The sequence below is a fragment of the Fundulus heteroclitus genome, chromosome 11 (genome assembly GCF_011125445.2).
Source record: "Fundulus heteroclitus isolate FHET01 chromosome 11, MU-UCD_Fhet_4.1, whole genome shotgun sequence".
In the NCBI taxonomy this organism is placed as follows: Eukaryota; Metazoa; Chordata; class Actinopteri; order Cyprinodontiformes; family Fundulidae; genus Fundulus; species Fundulus heteroclitus.
In genome coordinates this window covers 35,553,772-35,572,582 of record NC_046371.1, presented here as the reverse complement: position 1 = coordinate 35,572,582, position 18,811 = coordinate 35,553,772, and the positions used below count along the sequence as shown (strand labels likewise).

The 18,811-nt window shown below is 40.5% G+C and overlaps 1 protein-coding gene across 2 annotated transcripts in view; it reads left to right on the top strand.

Annotated features, from left to right (window-relative positions):
- Positions 1-18,811, top strand: part of dscama (Down syndrome cell adhesion molecule a) — a 129,693-nt gene that overhangs the window by 107,399 nt on the left and 3,483 nt on the right. Inside the window, exons 17-32 of one of the 2 annotated variants that reach the window (XM_012865221.3) lie at positions 1,015-1,258; positions 2,216-2,362; positions 7,429-7,584; positions 8,467-8,600; positions 8,746-8,899; positions 9,368-9,485; positions 11,370-11,533; positions 11,649-11,747; positions 11,829-12,017; positions 13,189-13,479; positions 13,564-13,740; positions 13,826-13,856; positions 15,997-16,112; positions 16,213-16,362; positions 16,588-16,785; positions 16,924-17,226. In XM_012865221.3, coding sequence (XP_012720675.1) covers positions 1,015-1,258; positions 2,216-2,362; positions 7,429-7,584; positions 8,467-8,600; positions 8,746-8,899; positions 9,368-9,485; positions 11,370-11,533; positions 11,649-11,747; positions 11,829-12,017; positions 13,189-13,479; positions 13,564-13,740; positions 13,826-13,856; positions 15,997-16,112; positions 16,213-16,362; positions 16,588-16,785; positions 16,924-17,226 — 2,671 coding nt within the window. Of the gene's footprint in view, positions 1-1,014; positions 1,259-2,215; positions 2,363-7,428; positions 7,585-8,466; positions 8,601-8,745; positions 8,900-9,367; positions 9,486-11,369; positions 11,534-11,648; positions 11,748-11,828; positions 12,018-13,188; positions 13,480-13,563; positions 13,741-13,825; positions 13,857-15,996; positions 16,113-16,212; positions 16,372-16,587; positions 16,786-16,923; positions 17,227-18,811 lie in introns of both variants that reach the window. The other variant, XM_012865219.3, reaches the window with a different exon arrangement.

Here is an 18,811-nt window from a genome sequence, read left to right as displayed (position 1 = left end):
TTCTCTGAAATCAGTCAGACTTACCTAAACTCAGTTTTTTGTGCATAGAACTACATTTCATGGTCAGCTTTTCTATTTGTTCTGCTGATTCCTAGTAAAATGGCATTTATTCCAAATAAAAGCACCCTTCCCAAAACCAGCTTACGTATAGACCTGTTTCTGATGTTGTGACGTGAGCTAGAGTGCTGTTAAAACTATTTGCCTTCAACAGATTTCTTCTGTTTTTACTTTTTTGTCATCTTTACATTTTGGAGATCATCAAAGACATTTTAAGAGCTTACAGTAGATACAAAACAGTTATCCAAGAAAAGTGATCCAAGAGGTGGGGTTGACATCAGGCTGTGTGCTCTAATGCATGAGGTTAAACACCTCATATGCAGCTTGAATGCTTCAGAATCTTAGACTCAATCAGTGTTCAGTGCATTTCTTTTTCTAAATACATGGGATGATGAGATGTTATTTGAAGAGCTTTGTCCAAAAAAATACACAACAATGGCATTGCTCCAATTCATCTAGCCATGACAGCAGTATAAGATACTAATAAAAATGATCAAAGCACCGAGGCAGGGCCTGGTTGCCCTATAAAGCAGAGGGACTTAGATTAGGGTAAAGAAAACTTCAGATTAGATAGCACACTGGGATGATTGTGTCATTCTGGATGTCTTGTTGTGGAAAAAAACAGCATGGACGAATAATGATACTGTCAAGCAATGTTTTTATGTTGCTTTTTTAAATCAAATACAAGGTTTTTCTAAGGACATGCTGAAGAAAGAGTACAGCAAATTGTGGTTAATGGGGATTTGGGCTGATGCCATTACGGGAAGCAGAAGAAAAGCACCGATCATCAGACCTATGTGAACCTTATGCTTGAAGCATGACTTTTGTCTGCGTCAAACAGCATATGTAGTTCAGCATATGTAAACTGTCCATTGTAATTCAGCTGTTAGAAGCACTATGTGAAAAACAATCTGTGAGCCATTGGTTTCAAATCACTTTGTATGATTTCTGTGCCAGCCGCCCAAGAAGCATCTCCAGAACGGGGCCATCCGTGGGTACCAGGTGGGCTACAGGGAATACAGCTCGGGTGGAAACTACCAGTTCAGTGTGATCAGCGTGGAAACGACAGGGGACAATGCAGAAAGCCTGGTCCTGGACAACCTGAAGAAATTCACCCAGTATGGAGTGGTGGTGCAGGCCAGCAACAGTGCAGGGACAGGGCCGTCGTCCACTGAGGTGGCGGCTACCACTCTGGAGGATGGTAAGAGATGTTCTCCTTTTGAACTTGGTGAATGTGAGCCATCAAACTGAAAAGTTTGTTTACAATATTGTTCAAATACAAAGCAAATATGTAGGTCATGAAGTTTCAAGAGAAATGGCAGCGGAATGTCCTCTGTCTGCCTAAAATGTCTGGCCGGTTTTGAACGCAAAGAGAGAAGCAGTTAGGGGTGCATCATCCTGCTCACCAGAGTGGCACAGTGTGGACAAACCTGAAGGCCACCAGCACTCCCTGTACTGAGTCTTAAACCCAAACACGAATCACAATAATCCCTACAATCATCACATGCATTATCCAACAAAAACATGAAACAGGAGCAATTTTGCTGTTGTTTGGACCCTGTTCAAGGACCACTGGTCCAGTTTAACTTGAATTCAAAGGTGTTTAAAATGTTGTGAAAAGGTCCCTTTCTTCAGTTTTCTAATGTGCGTGCATTCGTCAAAAGCTGACCAGTGAAAAATCCTGATGTGATGTTGAAATCAAAGGTTAAGAATGCCATTTAAATTTTAAACAATACATTGTTTAAAATCTATTGGACAACAATAGCTTGTCATCCTTTGGAGAACTGAAGATATACTGTCCTTAAAAGTCTGGGGAAAAAAAGTTAAATCATCTTTCATATTTTTCAGGCTTTTTTAAAATCTATTTAAAGAAAAATCCTAATAACACATACCCACAAACAATCATCTGTGTGGTATTTCAAAGTTACACTGTTCGAAGAGTAGGTAAGACTGAGTAATGTGTGTTTTTACTCATTAGGTTTACACAGTCAATAGATTTAAGGTGTGTACCGTAAGGCGCAAAATGCCTTAAAGTGTGAAGCATGTGTGAGGATGTGTCACAGCCTAGTGGTCATTGGAGGGTACTACCATGTGTTTCTGCCCTCTTTTGTCTAATGCGAGTCAGTTGTTCTCAGCTATCCTGCTTCTCCTCCTCCAGTGCCGAGTCGTCCTCCTGAGAACGTCCAGGCCGTGGCCACGTCTCCAGAGGTCATCTCCCTGTCCTGGCTGACGCCTGCCAAAGACTTTCTGAATGGCAACCTGCTGGGCTTCAGGGTCATCTACTGGGCCAACCTGCCTGATGGAGGTACTCAGTCGGACTGGGGCTTTGAAAAACTAATAAACATTACATGGCTCTGCTTTGGTAGAAAAAAAATAATAAAACTGTGAAGTAAAGATGCCTAATTTCTTAATTTTGCCTAATTGTAATTTGTAGGACCGTGTGTCTGAGAGGTCCTCTGCTGGATGTCAGACAGCATAGCATGGCACTGTCACATGCTGGGTTTGTGCTGGTGGGATTGGTTGTGACAGCATCATTACCTTTGGCCCCTGTCCTGTCACATCATGTTAGCCTGCCTGAAAAACATGAATGCTTTGGACTTGACAGCCAGAACCAGTTTGCATAGTAACAGTGAGAGAACTCTGAAGTGGTAATATTTTTAGTTGAAGGTTTGACTAATGATAAATGCAAAAAAATAAAATAAAAAATCTTTGTAACCTCACATGAGCCATGTTCTGCATATGTAAAACTATTAGTTGCTGGCCTGCAACCAGTAGCATTGATGTGCAGCCAGCTACACATTGTAGCAGTAAATCTCCAATGAATATTTAATATCATCATAAAGTTAACTTAGTACAGTAAGAATCAACAAGGGAGGTTATCTTAATTCACCTCTTTCAGAGTGATATATTTCAAGCATTTGTTTAGGCTCACAACTAAAAAGGATGTTATGTCAGAGCAATAAAAATATATTTTTAATATGGAAATGTGATATGGCCTACAAAACATGGGGAATAATACCTGTCATACCCTTGACTTATACAACTCTTAAACCAGAGACAATGTTAGAAGCTTCTTATCTGAACTCTAGACTAGGACTAGACTACTTACTGCTCAGTGGTCCAAAGTCATCTTTTCGGGTGAAAGTAAAATCCAATTGATAAACTGTAATTGACAGAAAGTTGAGTGGAAAGAAAAAGTGTGGTACGGAAAGATGCTCCAGTAAGATGTATAACAGCATTATTTCAGATGATTATCAAGCAAAATCCATTCAAGAATTTGGGAGAGCTCCATAAGAAGTGGACCGAGGCTAGATTTACCGCATCAGGAGCCACTATGCACAGACAAATCCTACACCTGGGCTAGAGGGGTCTCACCTGGGCAAAAACACTGGACTGTTGATCAGTCTAAAGCCCTCTTTTCAGCTGAAAGTAAATTTTGCATTCCATTAGGAAATCACGGTCCTAGAGTCTGGATGAACGTTATGGAGAAGCTGATAGGTTTATCCAGCAGGACTTGAATCCTGTCCACACTTCCAAAGGTGGCAATACATGCTTCCACGATCACAGTATCACTGTGCAAACGTACCTGACTGTACCACCATGGACACACATTAAAGAGTTTTAATGAACAGACAATTACAGTGAGTAGACATTTTTGAACAGATGTGGTTTTAGATTAGACTTGAAGTGGGGAATAAAGTTTCGGTATTGCAGCTGTTTGGATGGGAGAGACTTCCAGAGTCTGGGTTGGTGACGCCTGGATAAAAGCAATCTGGGCTTCATCTTTGATGACTCTATAGTAAGCAAGCCTCACTTTGAGGACTGAATAACTAAAATTATTTTTCATGATGTGTAATTTCTTAAGATGCACTGTAGGGGTTCTATTTAACTGTACTGGTGGATGCTGTGCCATTTTTTGTCTCTGCTACTTTAGTTCTACAGATATCTGTGTCACTGCAGTCACTTAAAGATACCATTGTTCATTTTACTGCTGTTGTTTTTCACATTGCATTCACTAGCCAGGTGCAAAAGCATTCTTTACTTACTACATAGAGCACTATTTTGTTGCTTAGTACTAATGAAAATATTAAGTTGCCTTTGTAATGGACTTAGAATGTGGAACTTGATTATTAAACCCTGCAACTAATAAAACATAAAGATTAAAGTACAATGAAAAAGGGCTTCGGCAGCACCAAAACAATATTTATGTGCTTTCAGCTTTTTTGACCAGCTTTATTTGAATTGCATTATACAGTCATTCTGCCAACATACATACATAAAGAAAAAAATTATTTCAAAACCGTTCAGGATTCTCAGTCAGTTGCTTGATTTTGTTGAGAGTAAAATCACAAACATGACATAAACTTAGTTTATTTAACAGATGAGTGTCCAGGATTTCTGAAACATATCTAAAATAAAAAATAAATAACATTGCTGTAATTACCATTTTTTGGTTTATGTAGGAGAAACCATTTTGTAATCTCATAATGTCAAGGGAAACAACATAGAATCAAGCTAGAATTAGTATTTCGAAAACAATCTGTGTGCAAGTCTAATTATGCAAATAATTCAGCAGCTAAAACACAGAGCTTAGAAATCTTAAGAGAGCTGGTAAACTTTGGCTGAAAGATAGAAAATGTTCCAGAAAAAGAGCTGACAGTTGGAACAATAGTGAGGAATAAAAAAATATTCCATTCATCAACATACCTCTTAAGCTTAAAGGTGCATTGTGTTTTGCTGACGTCTGCCCCTTCTGACACCAGTGTCATGCACGGACATTGGAGAAGAGAAATAAAGCTAGCCACTACGACTTCGTGGGTCTTTTTTTAGAGGTGCAATGTCTTCTACACTTCTGCCATGAGAAGCACCGGGAGTTTTACTGGTAGCCCAGAGAGTAGCCTGGCATGCTGAGCCGACCCCTGCTCACCCGATTTTTTCGTTTTCAAAAAACAACTTCTCATCTTTTTCTGTGTTATTGGCAACTTCTCGTGACAGCACCATTCATTCTCCAGTTACTTAAGGGAGCAGGGATTTTCTTTCCACTCCTGCAGTCAGTCTCACAGAGAGCGGCTGCTGCCACGTCCTAGCTGCAAACCCCGCTATGAAACTTCATACGTGCATGTAGTCAGAGCAATTTTAATAGATGGAAAATAATGTGGGTTTGAAATATTTTTTTACAAGAAAGTTCAGTGAGCAACAGCGCTGCAGGAGCTCCTGTTGGCAATGGTGTGGTGAACAGTGCTGCAACAAGGAGTCAGGGCAGGGCAAAACGGACTGCTTGGAAACTGCCCGGATTTACTCTGGTCTCGTTCCGTCGCCGATCAGACTCCAATTGTGCCCTTTTCGTCTCACTTCGTCTTTTTTACTCTTGTGTGGAGTCTGTGATGGGGTCTGAGATGCATTATGGCTGGTCTTTTGTGGTTCAGTCAGGCTTCAGAGCTCATCATAGCACTGAAACAGCTCTGGTGAAGGTCACCAATGATATGCTCATGGCCTCAGATAATGGACTTGTGTCTGTACTTGTCCTGTTAGATCTCAGTGCTGCATTTGACACAGTTGATCACAATATTCTCCTACAAAGACTTGCATGGAGGACTAGCTCTACCATATTTAATAATAAATACAGAAATAAATAAATGCTCAATAAATAAATATTATAACATGCACATAAATAAATACTTAAAAAAAGTAATTAATAAATAAAGTTGAAGATTATAACGGACAATAAATAAATAAGGTAATTATTACAAAGGCGAATAAATAAAGAAGCTAAATATATGTATTTATGTCTCACTGTATAATTTAATTTCCTACATTTATTAGTTTATTGTATTTTTGGTGGCAATTAATTGTATGCTTATTTATTTATTGAGCATTTATTTATTTCTGTATTTATTTTTAAATATGGAAGACTTGGTCCTCCATAGAGCGTACTGTAGGGATTAAGGGGAAAGCATTAGGCTGGTTTAAATCTTATCTGTCAGACAGATTCCAGTTTGTTCATGTTAATAATAAATCTTCTTCAAACTCTAGGGTTACTTGTGGAGTACCACAGGGTTCAGTCCTTGGACTCTCTTTACTATATATATGCTTCCAATTGTCAAAATTATCAGACAGCATGGGATTATTTTCCTCTGTTAAACTGATGACACTCAACTATATTTATCCATAAATCCTGATGAATCCAATCATTTCTCAAAAAATAAACTTCTTAATCAATCACTTAATCTGGGTGGCATTAACTTGGCCTCTGGTAATTAAGTAAAAAATCTTGGTGTTATTTTCGACCAAGACATGTCATTTAAATCCCATATTAAACAGGTTTCCAGAGTTTCCTTTTTTCACCAACGGAATATCGCCAAAATTAGAAACATTCTGTCCAGGGGTGATGCTGAAAAACTGGTCCAGGCATTTGTTACTTCAAGGCTGGACTATTGTAATTCTTTACTACCAGGAAGTCCAAAAAATGCAGTTCAAAGTCTTCAGCTGATCCAAAATGCTGCAGCAAGAGTTCTGATGAAAATCAACAAGAGGGATCATATTTCTCCAATTTTAGCTTCCCTTCATTGGCTTCCTGTTAAATCAAGAATAAAATTTAAAATTCTTAAAACGTATAAAGCCCTTAATAATCAAGCTCCATCATATATCAGAGCTCTGATTACCCCGTATGTTCCTAACAGAGCACTTCGCTCTCAGACTGCAGGTCTGCTGGTGGTTCCTAGAGTCTCTAAAAGTAGAATGGGAGGCAGATCCTTCAGCTACCAGGCTCCTCTCCTGTGGAACCAACTCCCAGTTTTGGTCCATGAGGCAGACACCCTGTCTACTTTTAAGACTAGGCTTAAACATTCCTTTGCTGCAAAGCCATGGACAATGCAGACGACTCTCCCTGTGGCTCTATGCTTCTCCAGGAGTGAATGCTGCTTGTCGGGACTTTGATGCAATCAACTGGTTCCCTTATTATATAGGACATTTTTGACCAATCTGTATAATATGATTGATTTTGACTTGAGATGACATGTTTCATTAATTGGCGCTATATAAATAAAATTAAATTGAATTTAATTAATAATTGTTTTTTCTACCTGACAACTCATGTATAGTGACACAGCAACAACGTATAGTTTAGATTAAGATAAGAACAGCAACGGAGAGACTTTACTGAGACTCATCAGATTATTAGTCATTAGCGGATTATGATCAATAAGAGACCAAACAACAGAAAAGCTTTCTGAACTAAAGGGTTCAATAGTTTTTGATTTCTGGATCAGAATACAGTTTTGGCGAAGACCCAAACCTTCGTACTTCTTGACTTCTCGTTAGTCACCTCCTCCTGTCAATTCACTCTTTTCTGTTTCTTCTCTGCCTCTTCAGAGCTCGGTGAGATCAGGAACGTTACAACCTCTAAACCCTCACTGGAACTGGACGGGCTGGAGAAATACACTAACTACAGCATCCAGGTGTTGGCATTCACCAGAGCTGGAGACGGTGTTCGCAGTGAACAGATTTACACCCGCACAAAGGAGGACGGTAGGATGATGAACACGCCTTCTTTTGTTATCAGCTGTAAGATGACCCGAAGGCTGCTATCCAAGCAACCTGGGCTTCCATTACACTGTAGCAGAACAGCAGGCTGGTCGCCTCCATGCAATGCTGCATTAATGCAGTAATTCCTGCAACATTAGCCCCAACCAAACAATGAACATATTTTTCCGAAGCCTGACATCTCTCTTTGAAATATTCTTATTTATCAATTCAGTCTTATGTAATATTAAAATTTTCTGAGACACAGATTTTTTTTATGGTTTTCATTACCTGTAAGAAATATTCATCAAATTTAGAAGATATAATGGCTTAAAATATATCATTCTACTGGCAATAAATCTACATAAAATATGATTTTCTCTTTTTTAAATCTGTGGAAAAAGTTTTTTAACTTTTTTCAACAACATTCTAATCCCGTAAACGCATTTCCAAATCCATCATGTTGCATGACAGACAGAGGCTGAAAACTCAAAAGAAAACAGCTTTTCCTGTACTTTCTGTACTTCCTGCTAAAAGAAATACTTCTTCTCAGTGTGAAAGAAGTGCAGAGGCGTAAAAATCCATTAAAGTTTCCATTAAATTAGATTCTGACCTCCCTGGGTTTCCTCTAACATTATTTTAAACACCTCACTGATCATGAACGAAGATAACTTTGAATAATCTTTCCCCAGTAGCAGATTCTGCAGCAACGAGTGCTGTTGTCTGAGGATCCTGGTAGCATTTAGTATGATGTGGTCAGTCATTAAAAAAAGACTGTAACTTTTTAGTTTCATACGATCACTGATCAGGGCTCGTTAAAATAAGAACTGTTGTATTTTATAATTTCTCTCTGCATCTGCATTATAACAGAAGCCCTTCTGCTTTCAGTTCCTGGCCCTCCAGCTGGTGTAAAAGCAGCAGCTGCATCCAACTCAGTGGTGTTTGTGTCCTGGCTTCCCCCTCTCAAAGTGAACGGCATCATCAGGAAATACACCGTTTTCTGCTCCAACCCACACCCTACGGTAAAACAGACTCCAGTGTCTTCGTTTTGGTTTTCTGTTACTCTTCAGCTTTTCATGAGCACTTGGTTTGTTCAAGACTGGTGTGGAAGTGGGATCTGCAGCAGCTTGACAGTGCTTTCACTGTTTTCCCCCCTTACTCCTCTAGGTGAGCAGTGAATTTGAGGCGGCTCCAGATGTCTTCTTCTACCGCATCCCTAACCTGAGCAGGAACCGGCAGTACAGTATCTGGGTGGTGGCTGTCACAGCAGCAGGCCGCGGAAACGCCAGCGAGATCATCACTGTCAAACCCATGGCTGAGGGTCAGTGGGGCTTAAACATTCAGCACCTAACACATGCACATTCCTTTATCAAAGCGCATGGGAGCCATTGTAGCAGACTGATGTGAATAGAAATAGAAATCTTTTCTCTATTCCTTCAACTGAATGTAAATGAACCTTCGTTTGGCCCTGTCTGTGTACATGCTCAGGTGAGAGCTGATAAGCTGATTGCTTTTGCTGATAGATCCTGTGGTGTCTGGAGTCAGACCCCACAGCGGACACAGGGTGTCCACGCCCTGCCTGAGGCCCGGGTTATCAATGCTGTCTCCGTTGCTAAGGCAGAAACACAAACTGAGCCTTGACTTAGTTAGCTGAAGGGTTCCAGAGTACAGAACACTGCAAACTCGTGTTATTATTCTAACAAGATAGTACTAAAATTTGTTCCTTTATATAAATGTTTGTGTTTTTGTGGGCTCTGTAATGTCAAAACCTGCCTGTTTGTGTTTGCAGCTCCGGCTCGAATCCTGACTTTCAACCGGACAGTCACAACGCCGTGGATGAGGGACATTGTGCTCCCCTGTAAGGCAGTGGGGGATCCATCCCCAACCATCAAGTGGCTGAAAGAGATGTAAGTGCTGTACAAATAAGAACAAAAAAACACTGCTGGTTTAATCAGTGAATATAAAGTGCCTTACAAAAGTACTCATGTTTCTGAAAAATTTCCCACTTGTAATGTGAAAAAAGCACTTCAATATATTTGACTGGGATTTTATATGAGCTGGAAAGCAAAAAATGACAGTCCTATTAGTATTCAACCCCTTTTACTTTAATACCTCAAAACAAAGGTCACAATTAAAGTTCTGATGAAGGGAAAAGAAGGGTTAGGTGATAAAAGAAGAATGCTGTCATGATTTGCGGAGAAGGACCAAAGCGGCAACCAGACGACAGCAGGCGCATGTTGAAATAATGATATTTAATGGCAATAACTTACTGAATACACAAGGGAACCAAACCGAGCACGAAAACAGGAGCACAGAAACAGGACGAAAACAGGACGACGCAACAACGGAGGAACAAAAACCCCGAACTTAAATACAACAAGGACTCAACGGAAAAATGTTCAACACAGGTAAGTGAGATCAACTAATTAACTGAAACATTCAGGGATCCTGACAGACGCCCCTTGAGCAGTATTCAATCCATCGTGTGAAAATGAAAGCATGGGAAAACTGCAAACCTACCAAGACATGGCTGCCCACCTAACCTGACACAAATGTACAGAAAACTAACGCTGGACATCAACCTGACTGAACCAGCCCCACTGCAAAGCATGGTGGTGGCAGCATCACAATATGGGAAGGCTACATCGGGTAATCCCACCGGATTTGGTTGCAACAACAAGCAGTTTTCTGGCTGTGTGAAAACATTTCACAGGTAATTGTACAGTCAGTGGATGTACTAACACTATCAACTACTAGGAAATTAGGTGCTGAAATATTTTTCATGTTATTAATATTAAATATATATATATGTATATATAAGTATGTGTATATGTATACATATATGTAAATATATGTTTTTGTATATTGTTATTTATATATTTATAAATGTTATATATGTATATATATATATATATATATATATATATATATATATATATATATATATATATATATATATATATATATATATATATATATTTAAATAAATAAAATGCTAAATATTTCAGCACATTACTTTCTCAGTACTTGACAGTTTTAGAACATAACATGAAAGTATATGGCATTTGACATTTTAAAAGTCCTAAGCCCCCCCCCCCCCCCCCCCCCCCGAACATGAAAAAATCCTTGTTATTCGATGCTGTAGCGCAAATATTCCCTAGTTACTGGGGGAAAATAGGGAGTACCAATATGGCGGCTGGTGGCTTCAAAGCAACTCGTTCTAACAGCCTCCAGTGTGTAATATAGCTCAGTGCCAACAACATACCAAAGCTCAAGTGTATGTTTACCGACGATTTACAAAAGAGTTTCCCCGCTTTCAGACCAGGTCGAGACAAATGGGAGGCCTTTATTGTGCTATTCATTCATAACAGGAATTGTTAAGCATTTTTTAATAAATGCATCTTGAATAAAATTATCATTTGTTATTGGAGTTATTGCTGTTGACTTTTACTGAAAAGCATTTTTAATAAACCAACTGTAAACATCATGTTATTGTAGGATTACGTAAGCCTATGTTAAGTGAATGCATGCCACAGACATCTCTATGCATGGGAATAGAGATCCCCCCCGCTCCAAGGTGTCCTGGTTTTCCCAAATGAAAATATGGTCACCCTAGGGTACAGGAAGGGTGGTGGGATGTTTATGTGTATGAAAGGCCCAGTCAAAGTGAATATTCTTATTTGTAAAGACATTTAAATTATGCTGTACACTGCCAGTACGCTGGTTTATAATCGGTAAATAAACTTCTTTCTGAAATCAGAAGATTGACTGTAAACACGTCTGTGTTCCAGCAATGGAACCCCTGCTCCTGTTGTGATAGACAGCCGGCGCAGTGTCCATGGAAACGGCAGCCTTGTTGTCCGCACAGTGAAAGCCGAGGATTCTGGGAATTACACTTGTGTGGCCAGTAATAGCTTTGGTTCGGAAAAGATCGTACTCAATCTGCAGGTTCAAGGTGAGCTTTATTATGGGGTGTAGCAATTGATCAGTCGATTGCCTGAAACATCCATCCATCCATTGTTAAACACCCTGGATTAGTGAAAGTGGATAAATCCTTGTGCTCTCTCCAGTTCCACCTGACCAGCCTCGCCTCACCGTGACGAAAACAACCACAACCTCCATCACCCTCTCCTGGATCCCAGGAGACAATGGTGGCAGCTCCATACGAGGTAGGACATGGTTTACCATTTCTGTTTCATAGAACTGAGTGTAGGTGGCTGACCGCTGTGTTCCAACCTTGCTGTTTTCAGGCTACATTCTTCAGTACTCTGAGGATAACAGCGAGCAGTGGGGTAACTTTGCCATCAGTCCCAGTGAGCGCTCCTATCGACTGGAAAACCTCAAGTGTGGTACCTGGTACAAGTTCACCCTCACAGCGCAGAATGCAGTTGGCCCCGGTCGGATCAGTGAGATCATAGAGGCAAAGACTCATGGCAAAGGTAGGAACAATGTTTTTATTTCTGTATTTTAGACAGCATAGAATGAATTGTTCTGAATTAATTTAACGGCTTCGGTTGTTGAAAAATGGATTGAATTTGACTCTTCACTGCGTTTAACCGTCCATTCATCCATCCGTTTTCTAACACGTCTATCCCTTGTGGCGTCGCGAGGGGTGCTGGTGTCTATCTCCAGCTGTCAATGGGCGAGACGTGGGGTTCACCTTGGACAGGTTGCCAGTCTATCACAGGCGTTTAACCATTTTAACTGAATTGATATATGATTTGGACTGATTCGGACAACCAAGAGTAGGATTCCACTAGATTCTATATGCAAAGAAATGTCTGAAACTGGACTATAACTGAATTGAATGGGATTGTATGTATTGAACATAAATAAAATAAATCACTTTCTGTTTATCATTATGAATCAGTTATATGTATGTGTAAAGACTTGGTATCATCATAATGCAGTAAAATAACACAATACCTTTCATGAGCACCCTCTCACTATGGAAGCTTTTTCTTGACTGCTATGGAGATGGAGATTTTGTCAAATCCACTCCAATACATATCTATAAACATACATATCTAAGAAAGCAACAATAATCTCGCAAACACATCATCTTAGACGACATCTTCATGACATGTTTTTAAAGACATACTAAAATCTTGCTTTACCATTGACTCCAGTGCCAGTTGTCGAAAATCTGCAATCCTTAAAATAATAATAATAAAAAATACCCATAAAAATAAATAAAAATCAAACAACCGTAGTACAAACATTTGGGTTTGCTTGAATTTTTATCATTTTTGGTATGTAGGTAATTTCTACCATGTTCAGTTAGTAGATTTAGACTGTGGTTTATACGTAGAGTAATTGCATAATCATTACAATTTTAACTATTTAAAATGTTTTCAAATTCTGTAGTTTATATTGATGTAGTTACTATTTGGTAGATTGGCTTCTTAAACTGCATCACTTGGACTGTTCCTTCTGGCAGAACTGGTGTAACTGAGCCAGTGTCCAGCATCTAGACATCACATGTTACTGAGTGTACTTCCAGGTTTTGAGGTCTCAACAAACCTCTACCAAACCATTCTGTGATAATAATAAGTCCTTCTTGTTGAAATCAGAAACAGTATAGATTAATTTCTATTGCGTCTGAAACAGAGCCCCAGTACTCTAAGGAACAGGAGCTTTTCACCAGCATCAACGCCACTAGGGTAAAGCTCAACCTGAATGGCTGGAATAATGGCGGATGTCCGATCACCTCCTTCACCCTGGAATACCGGGCCGCTGACTCACCCTCGTGGACCACGGCACAGCGCACATCTCTTACAAAAAGCTACATCCTGTACGACCTGCAGGAGGCCACCTGGTACGAGCTGCAGATGAAAGTGTCCAACAGCGCCGGCTATGCTGAGAAGAGAGTCAAGTTTGCAACACTCAGCTATGATGGCAGTAAGTTGCTTCCGTGCTGGCAAAAAGGAGCCTCTTGAAACTTGTCCATTTTGTCCTTAACACTGCACAATGACCTGTGCACAGGTACCATCGCTCCTTTGGTGAAAGCACCAAATGTGAGTAAGGATACCTCTGGGGGAGGCGGAGGATTGAAGATGATGGTGACCATTTCCTGCGTGTTGGTGGGGATCGTTGTAATTTTCATTGGGCTGCTGGTGCTGAGGAGGAGGAGGAGGGAACAGAGGCTCAAGAGGCTGAGAGGTGAGAAAATAGGAGCTCAGGTTTCTCACTACTCATCTGTTGCTACAATTTGAAACACTCAAATATAATTCTGCTTGTTTTCCAGATGCAAAAAGTTTGGCTGAAATGCTCATGAGGTAAGTGTTGAACAGCATTGCCAATATGCCTTAACATACAGTTAAGGCCAGACGTTTTGATACATTTTATAGAAAGACGACCCCTTTTCTTCACTGTCTGACATTAAAGTCAACTTAACATTTGCCATTTTAGGTCATTCAGGATTAGCAAGATTATTTACATTTGTTAAATATCAAAATAAGAGATTTTATTTTTTTTATTTCAAAGTTTACATTCTACCAGTAATGCCTGATAGAAGCAATTCTACCAGGCATTACTGGTAGAATTGCTTCTCACTTGGGCTGTTCCTTCTGGCAGAACTGGTGTAACTCAGCCAGCTGCTGACGAACACGTTTTCTATGGCACTGAGGTCAGGGCTTTGTGTTGGCCACTCCATCATATCAACTGTTCTCCTTAAGCCACATTGTCCATTTGGAAGACAGTTGTTCAGTATTTCAGTATTTCCACTTAATGTTATTTGTTTGAGAGGGCATCTTTGTGAAGTGCATCAGTTCTTGCTGCAGCCAAAAACCCTTACAACATGATGCTGCCACCCCTACACTATAAAGTTGGGAAAACCCTCTCATGCCTGCTACCTTCCCCCTTTTAATTTCCAAACATAACTACGGGAATTGTGGCCCATAGTAATGTTTTTGTTTCATCCAATCACAGGGCAAAATGAAAGTTTTGAGTGAATTTGTAAACTGATCTGACATTTTGTTATGCTTTTTGGAATAATGCCTTCTTCCTCAAAGAGTACCTTTCAACCCGTGTCTGTGCTGTTTGGAACTGCAGATCAGAAAACCTTACATTCAAGCCAGAAACAGAGTTGTGCTTTAAAAGTTTATTTAAAAAATAAAACAAATTAAACAAAATGAGACATGGGGAGGAAAAAGTCCAGAGTGGAGCAGGCTGCTCACAGCAGGAGATGACAAGCAGGAGAAACCAAACAAGAACAATAGGCTAGGCTAGAATCACGGTCAAAACTGTCCAAGGTCACGTCCAGAATCAGAGAGCCAATGAGTTGTTCAGCAAGGGCAGGCAAAAAGGGAATATCCAAAAACTTCAGGCTAGGGCTAAACCAGACACGCAGATAAGGAATGCAGAAGGGTTTACTGACATGATGGCTTTCTGGCGATCTGGTGGGAACTGGCTGTGGGAGGCCAGTACAAATAGGCAGGATAACAGACGCTGGATAATGAGCTCAGTGCAGGTGGATTGAATAATCTAAATTGGCTGGGGCTGTTGTAGAGGGCGAAAGGCTCAAATAAACATGAATGGAGCTGAATAAAATACAAGGACATAATCAGACTGAGAGCCTAAACACAAGACTCCAAGTACTAATGAATGCAAAAATTATCTAGAATGCAAAAAGTTAAAGAAAATGCAGCAACAAAGAAACGCATCTAACAAATCTAAAACATGAAGAAGTGAACTTTGTGGCAAAAACCCAAATGCAAAACTAATAACTGAATATGGTTAGCCCTATAGAACATACATGACAAGAAAAACATGAATCTAAATCAAAACTATAGACAGACACCTCCAAATCGTGACATGTACAGGACTCATTTCATTGTGGATATTGACACTCTCTTACAGTCAGCATCTTCACAAAGTCTGCTGCTTTTTTCAGGGATTGATGTTCATATCTCTCACCAAAAGCTGTTCATCTCTGGGACACAGAACCTGTCTCCTTCCTGAACAGTATATAGCAGAATGTTGCCAGCATATAATGGTTTGAACAAACTAATGTGGCACCTTCAGGCATTTGGAAATCGTACCCAATGATAAACTGGACTCCTCTTGCTAGGACATTGACTCATTTATTGTCAATGTGTTGTATGACGATGTGACAGATGTTTTCCTCTGTTTAACTCAAATAATTTGATGCTTTCAACTCCAAGACATCATCATGGGCTTTCCCTACAGTTTAAAAGCACAGTACAACAATTTTTCCTCATTCTGGAATTTAGCAAATAGAAATAATTTAGGCAATCCTGACTGACTCAAACCAGATAAAGTTTTGTCTGATTTAAAGTCTGACAGTGAGGGGAAAAAATGGTTGTGTGTGTTTTTCGTTGTAAAAATGTTGTGTCAACTATAGTATAATCGGAGTACAAAACAATATGCTCTTCACGTTGTTTTTGTGACCCTCAGTAAAAACACCCGTCCGGCTGAGCCAATTAACAAACAGCAACAAACACTCCGCATGCACATCGACATCCCCCGAGCTCAGCTTCTCATTGAGGAAAGGGACACCATGGAGACTGTTGGTAAGCGTCTACCCGGCTCTGTGCAACTGCTGCACACAAAGATTGTGAACCTAGCTGTTAGCGTTTCAGCACTGATGTTGTGTTTGCTTTCACCCCACAGACGACAGATCCACTGTGCTGCTGACAGATAATGACTTTGGGGAGACACAGAAGCAAAAGTCGTCCACAGTCACCCATACTGTCCACTACCAGTCCCTCTCTCAAGCCACTGGTCCACTGGTGGATGTATCAGATGCTAGGCCAGGAACCAGTAAGTCCAGTACGGAATCTCTTTTTTTTTACTTCATTACATGGAAATGATTCTTCTTGTTGCCTGTGTTGTTTTTGGCTGCTTCATGTTTCATGTTTTGTTGTCTGACATTTTCCAGGTTCATTGCTCCTCTTAGCAATCGTTCACTGCAGAATTGTTCATTTCATTTTCGCATCTTTCAGCCCCTGACCTTATATGAAGCTATACTCTCCTCCTTAATCTCAGACCCCACCGCACGCCGCACAGCCAAAGCTGGCCCTGCTGCCCGCAACCGCTACGCCAGCCAGTGGACTCTGAACCGTCCCCACCCTCCTGTTTCCTCCCACACTCTCAGCACTGACTGGAGGCTGCCCACACCCAGGGTTGCAGGGTCCGTTGACAAGGAGAGTGACAGCTACAGCGTCAGCCCATCTCAGGACACAGGTGACCATCATTCAGTTGCTAACACTGTTTCTAACAACAAATCTCATCAGCTGACCTATCTTCCACTAAGTTTCAAGCTTCTTGTTCTGGCCCTAACTCTCAATGCTAATCCTTCTACTAACTCCACGTCATGTCTAGATCGAGCACGGAGCAGCATGGTGTCTACAGAGAGCGCCTCCTCCACCTACGAGGAGCTTGCCCGGGCCTACGAGCACGCCAAGATGGAGGAGCAGCTGCGCCACGCCAAATTCACCATCACTGAGTGCTTCATCTCTGACACTTCCTCGGAGCAGATGACGGCAGGCACTAATGACTACACCGACAGCCTGACGTCCAGCACGCCATCCGAGTCGGGCATCTGCCGCTTCACTGCTTCTCCGCCCAAGCCTCAGGATGTCAGCCGGGTCATGAACATGGCTGTGCCCAAGGCCCACAGACCCGGTGAGGCCAAACAGTCCAGTCTGCCCAGATGTGTCTGCCTGAAAGGCAGCTTTTCTTTCAGCTATGATTTCTCTTAACCTCTAATACTGACATCTTCTAATAACACTAACTTTAGATCCACAGCAATGATTAAGAAATCTTGCTACCAGAGTATTGAAAGAGTATCACAGTAAGCCTTCTGTAGTACATCACAGAATGCAGTTCTGTGACTTTATTGCATTTTGTATTATGTCGCTGTCCAGTAAGTTTTCCATCTTGTCTTACTGATTATTTTGGTCATAGACAACATCGATTGGGGGTATGGAGGAGCGAGGACAATAATAACATTCCAACTCATATCTTAATACCAGGCAAACATGACTTGGATAAATACAAAATGCACTTTTCACATAATGATTTAATTTTTTTCAAAGAAAAAAAGTATCCAATCCAGCCCAGTCCTATATTAAAATGAATTGCCCCCTAACCTAATAACTGGTGGTTGACAGCAGCAGCTGGCAATGAGTCAACACTGTGGAAGAATTTTGGTCCATCCCTTCTATGTAGAATCATTTTTAATTCAACCACACTGGGGGGGTTTTAATGAAGAATTGCCTTTTTAAAGTCACACCATAGCATTTCAGTGGATCTTAGGCTAGACTTTTACAAGGCCACTCCAGAACCTTCATTTTGTTGTTTGTTTTTTAACATTCAGTGTAGGACTTGCTGATGTGCTTTCTATCATTCCTCTACATAACCAGAATGTGCTTGAGCTTAATGTCAAAAACTGCTCATTGGATATTCTGATTTAAGATTTTTTTGCTAGACAGAAGAATGGTTCCATCAATTATGGCTAGTGATCCAGTTCCTGAAACAAAGGCGTTTTACGGAAATGTGAGAAGAGCCTTTATGGGGCTTTTTTTTACTTTTAACTCTCCTATGGATGCCATTTTTGACTTATGAACACTGCCTTTAACTGAAGCAGTGAGGTCCCCAGCGCTTTAGATGTTTTTCTTTTTGGATTCTTTGGGACCTGAATGAGTCTTCAACGTGCTCTTGAAGTAATTTTTGTAGGTCGGTCACTCCTGGGAAGGTTTTACACTGTTCATGTTTCCACCATTTATAGATAATACATCTCCCTGTGGTTTTCTGGAGTCCCAAAGCCTTGGAAATCACTTTGTAACCCTTTCTAGACTGATAGCTATAACAGAGTTTGTTGCTCATATGTCCTTGGTTTTGTTTATTGAGATCTTTAGCCTACTTCATGTTGTCAGACAGGTTCTATTTTAGCAATTTCTTGATTCTAGGTGATGCAGTAATCAGGCCTAGGTTTTTTAAGGATAATAAACCTAAAAAACTGTAGGTAGAAACTAATTTATAATTTACTCACAGGGTAATAGCTTTTTCACACAGTACTAGGTTGGTTTTGAAAGCTTCTATCCCTTAATACCGTCGTTCCCTACCCTGGTCCTCAAGTACCCCTGTCCTGCATGTTTTAGATGTTTCTCTGTTCCAGTTCACCTGATTTAAATGACTGGATGGCCTTCTCTGCAGCCATGAGGTGCTGCAGATTATTAATGTGTTCATTTTAGTCAGGTGTGTGTGG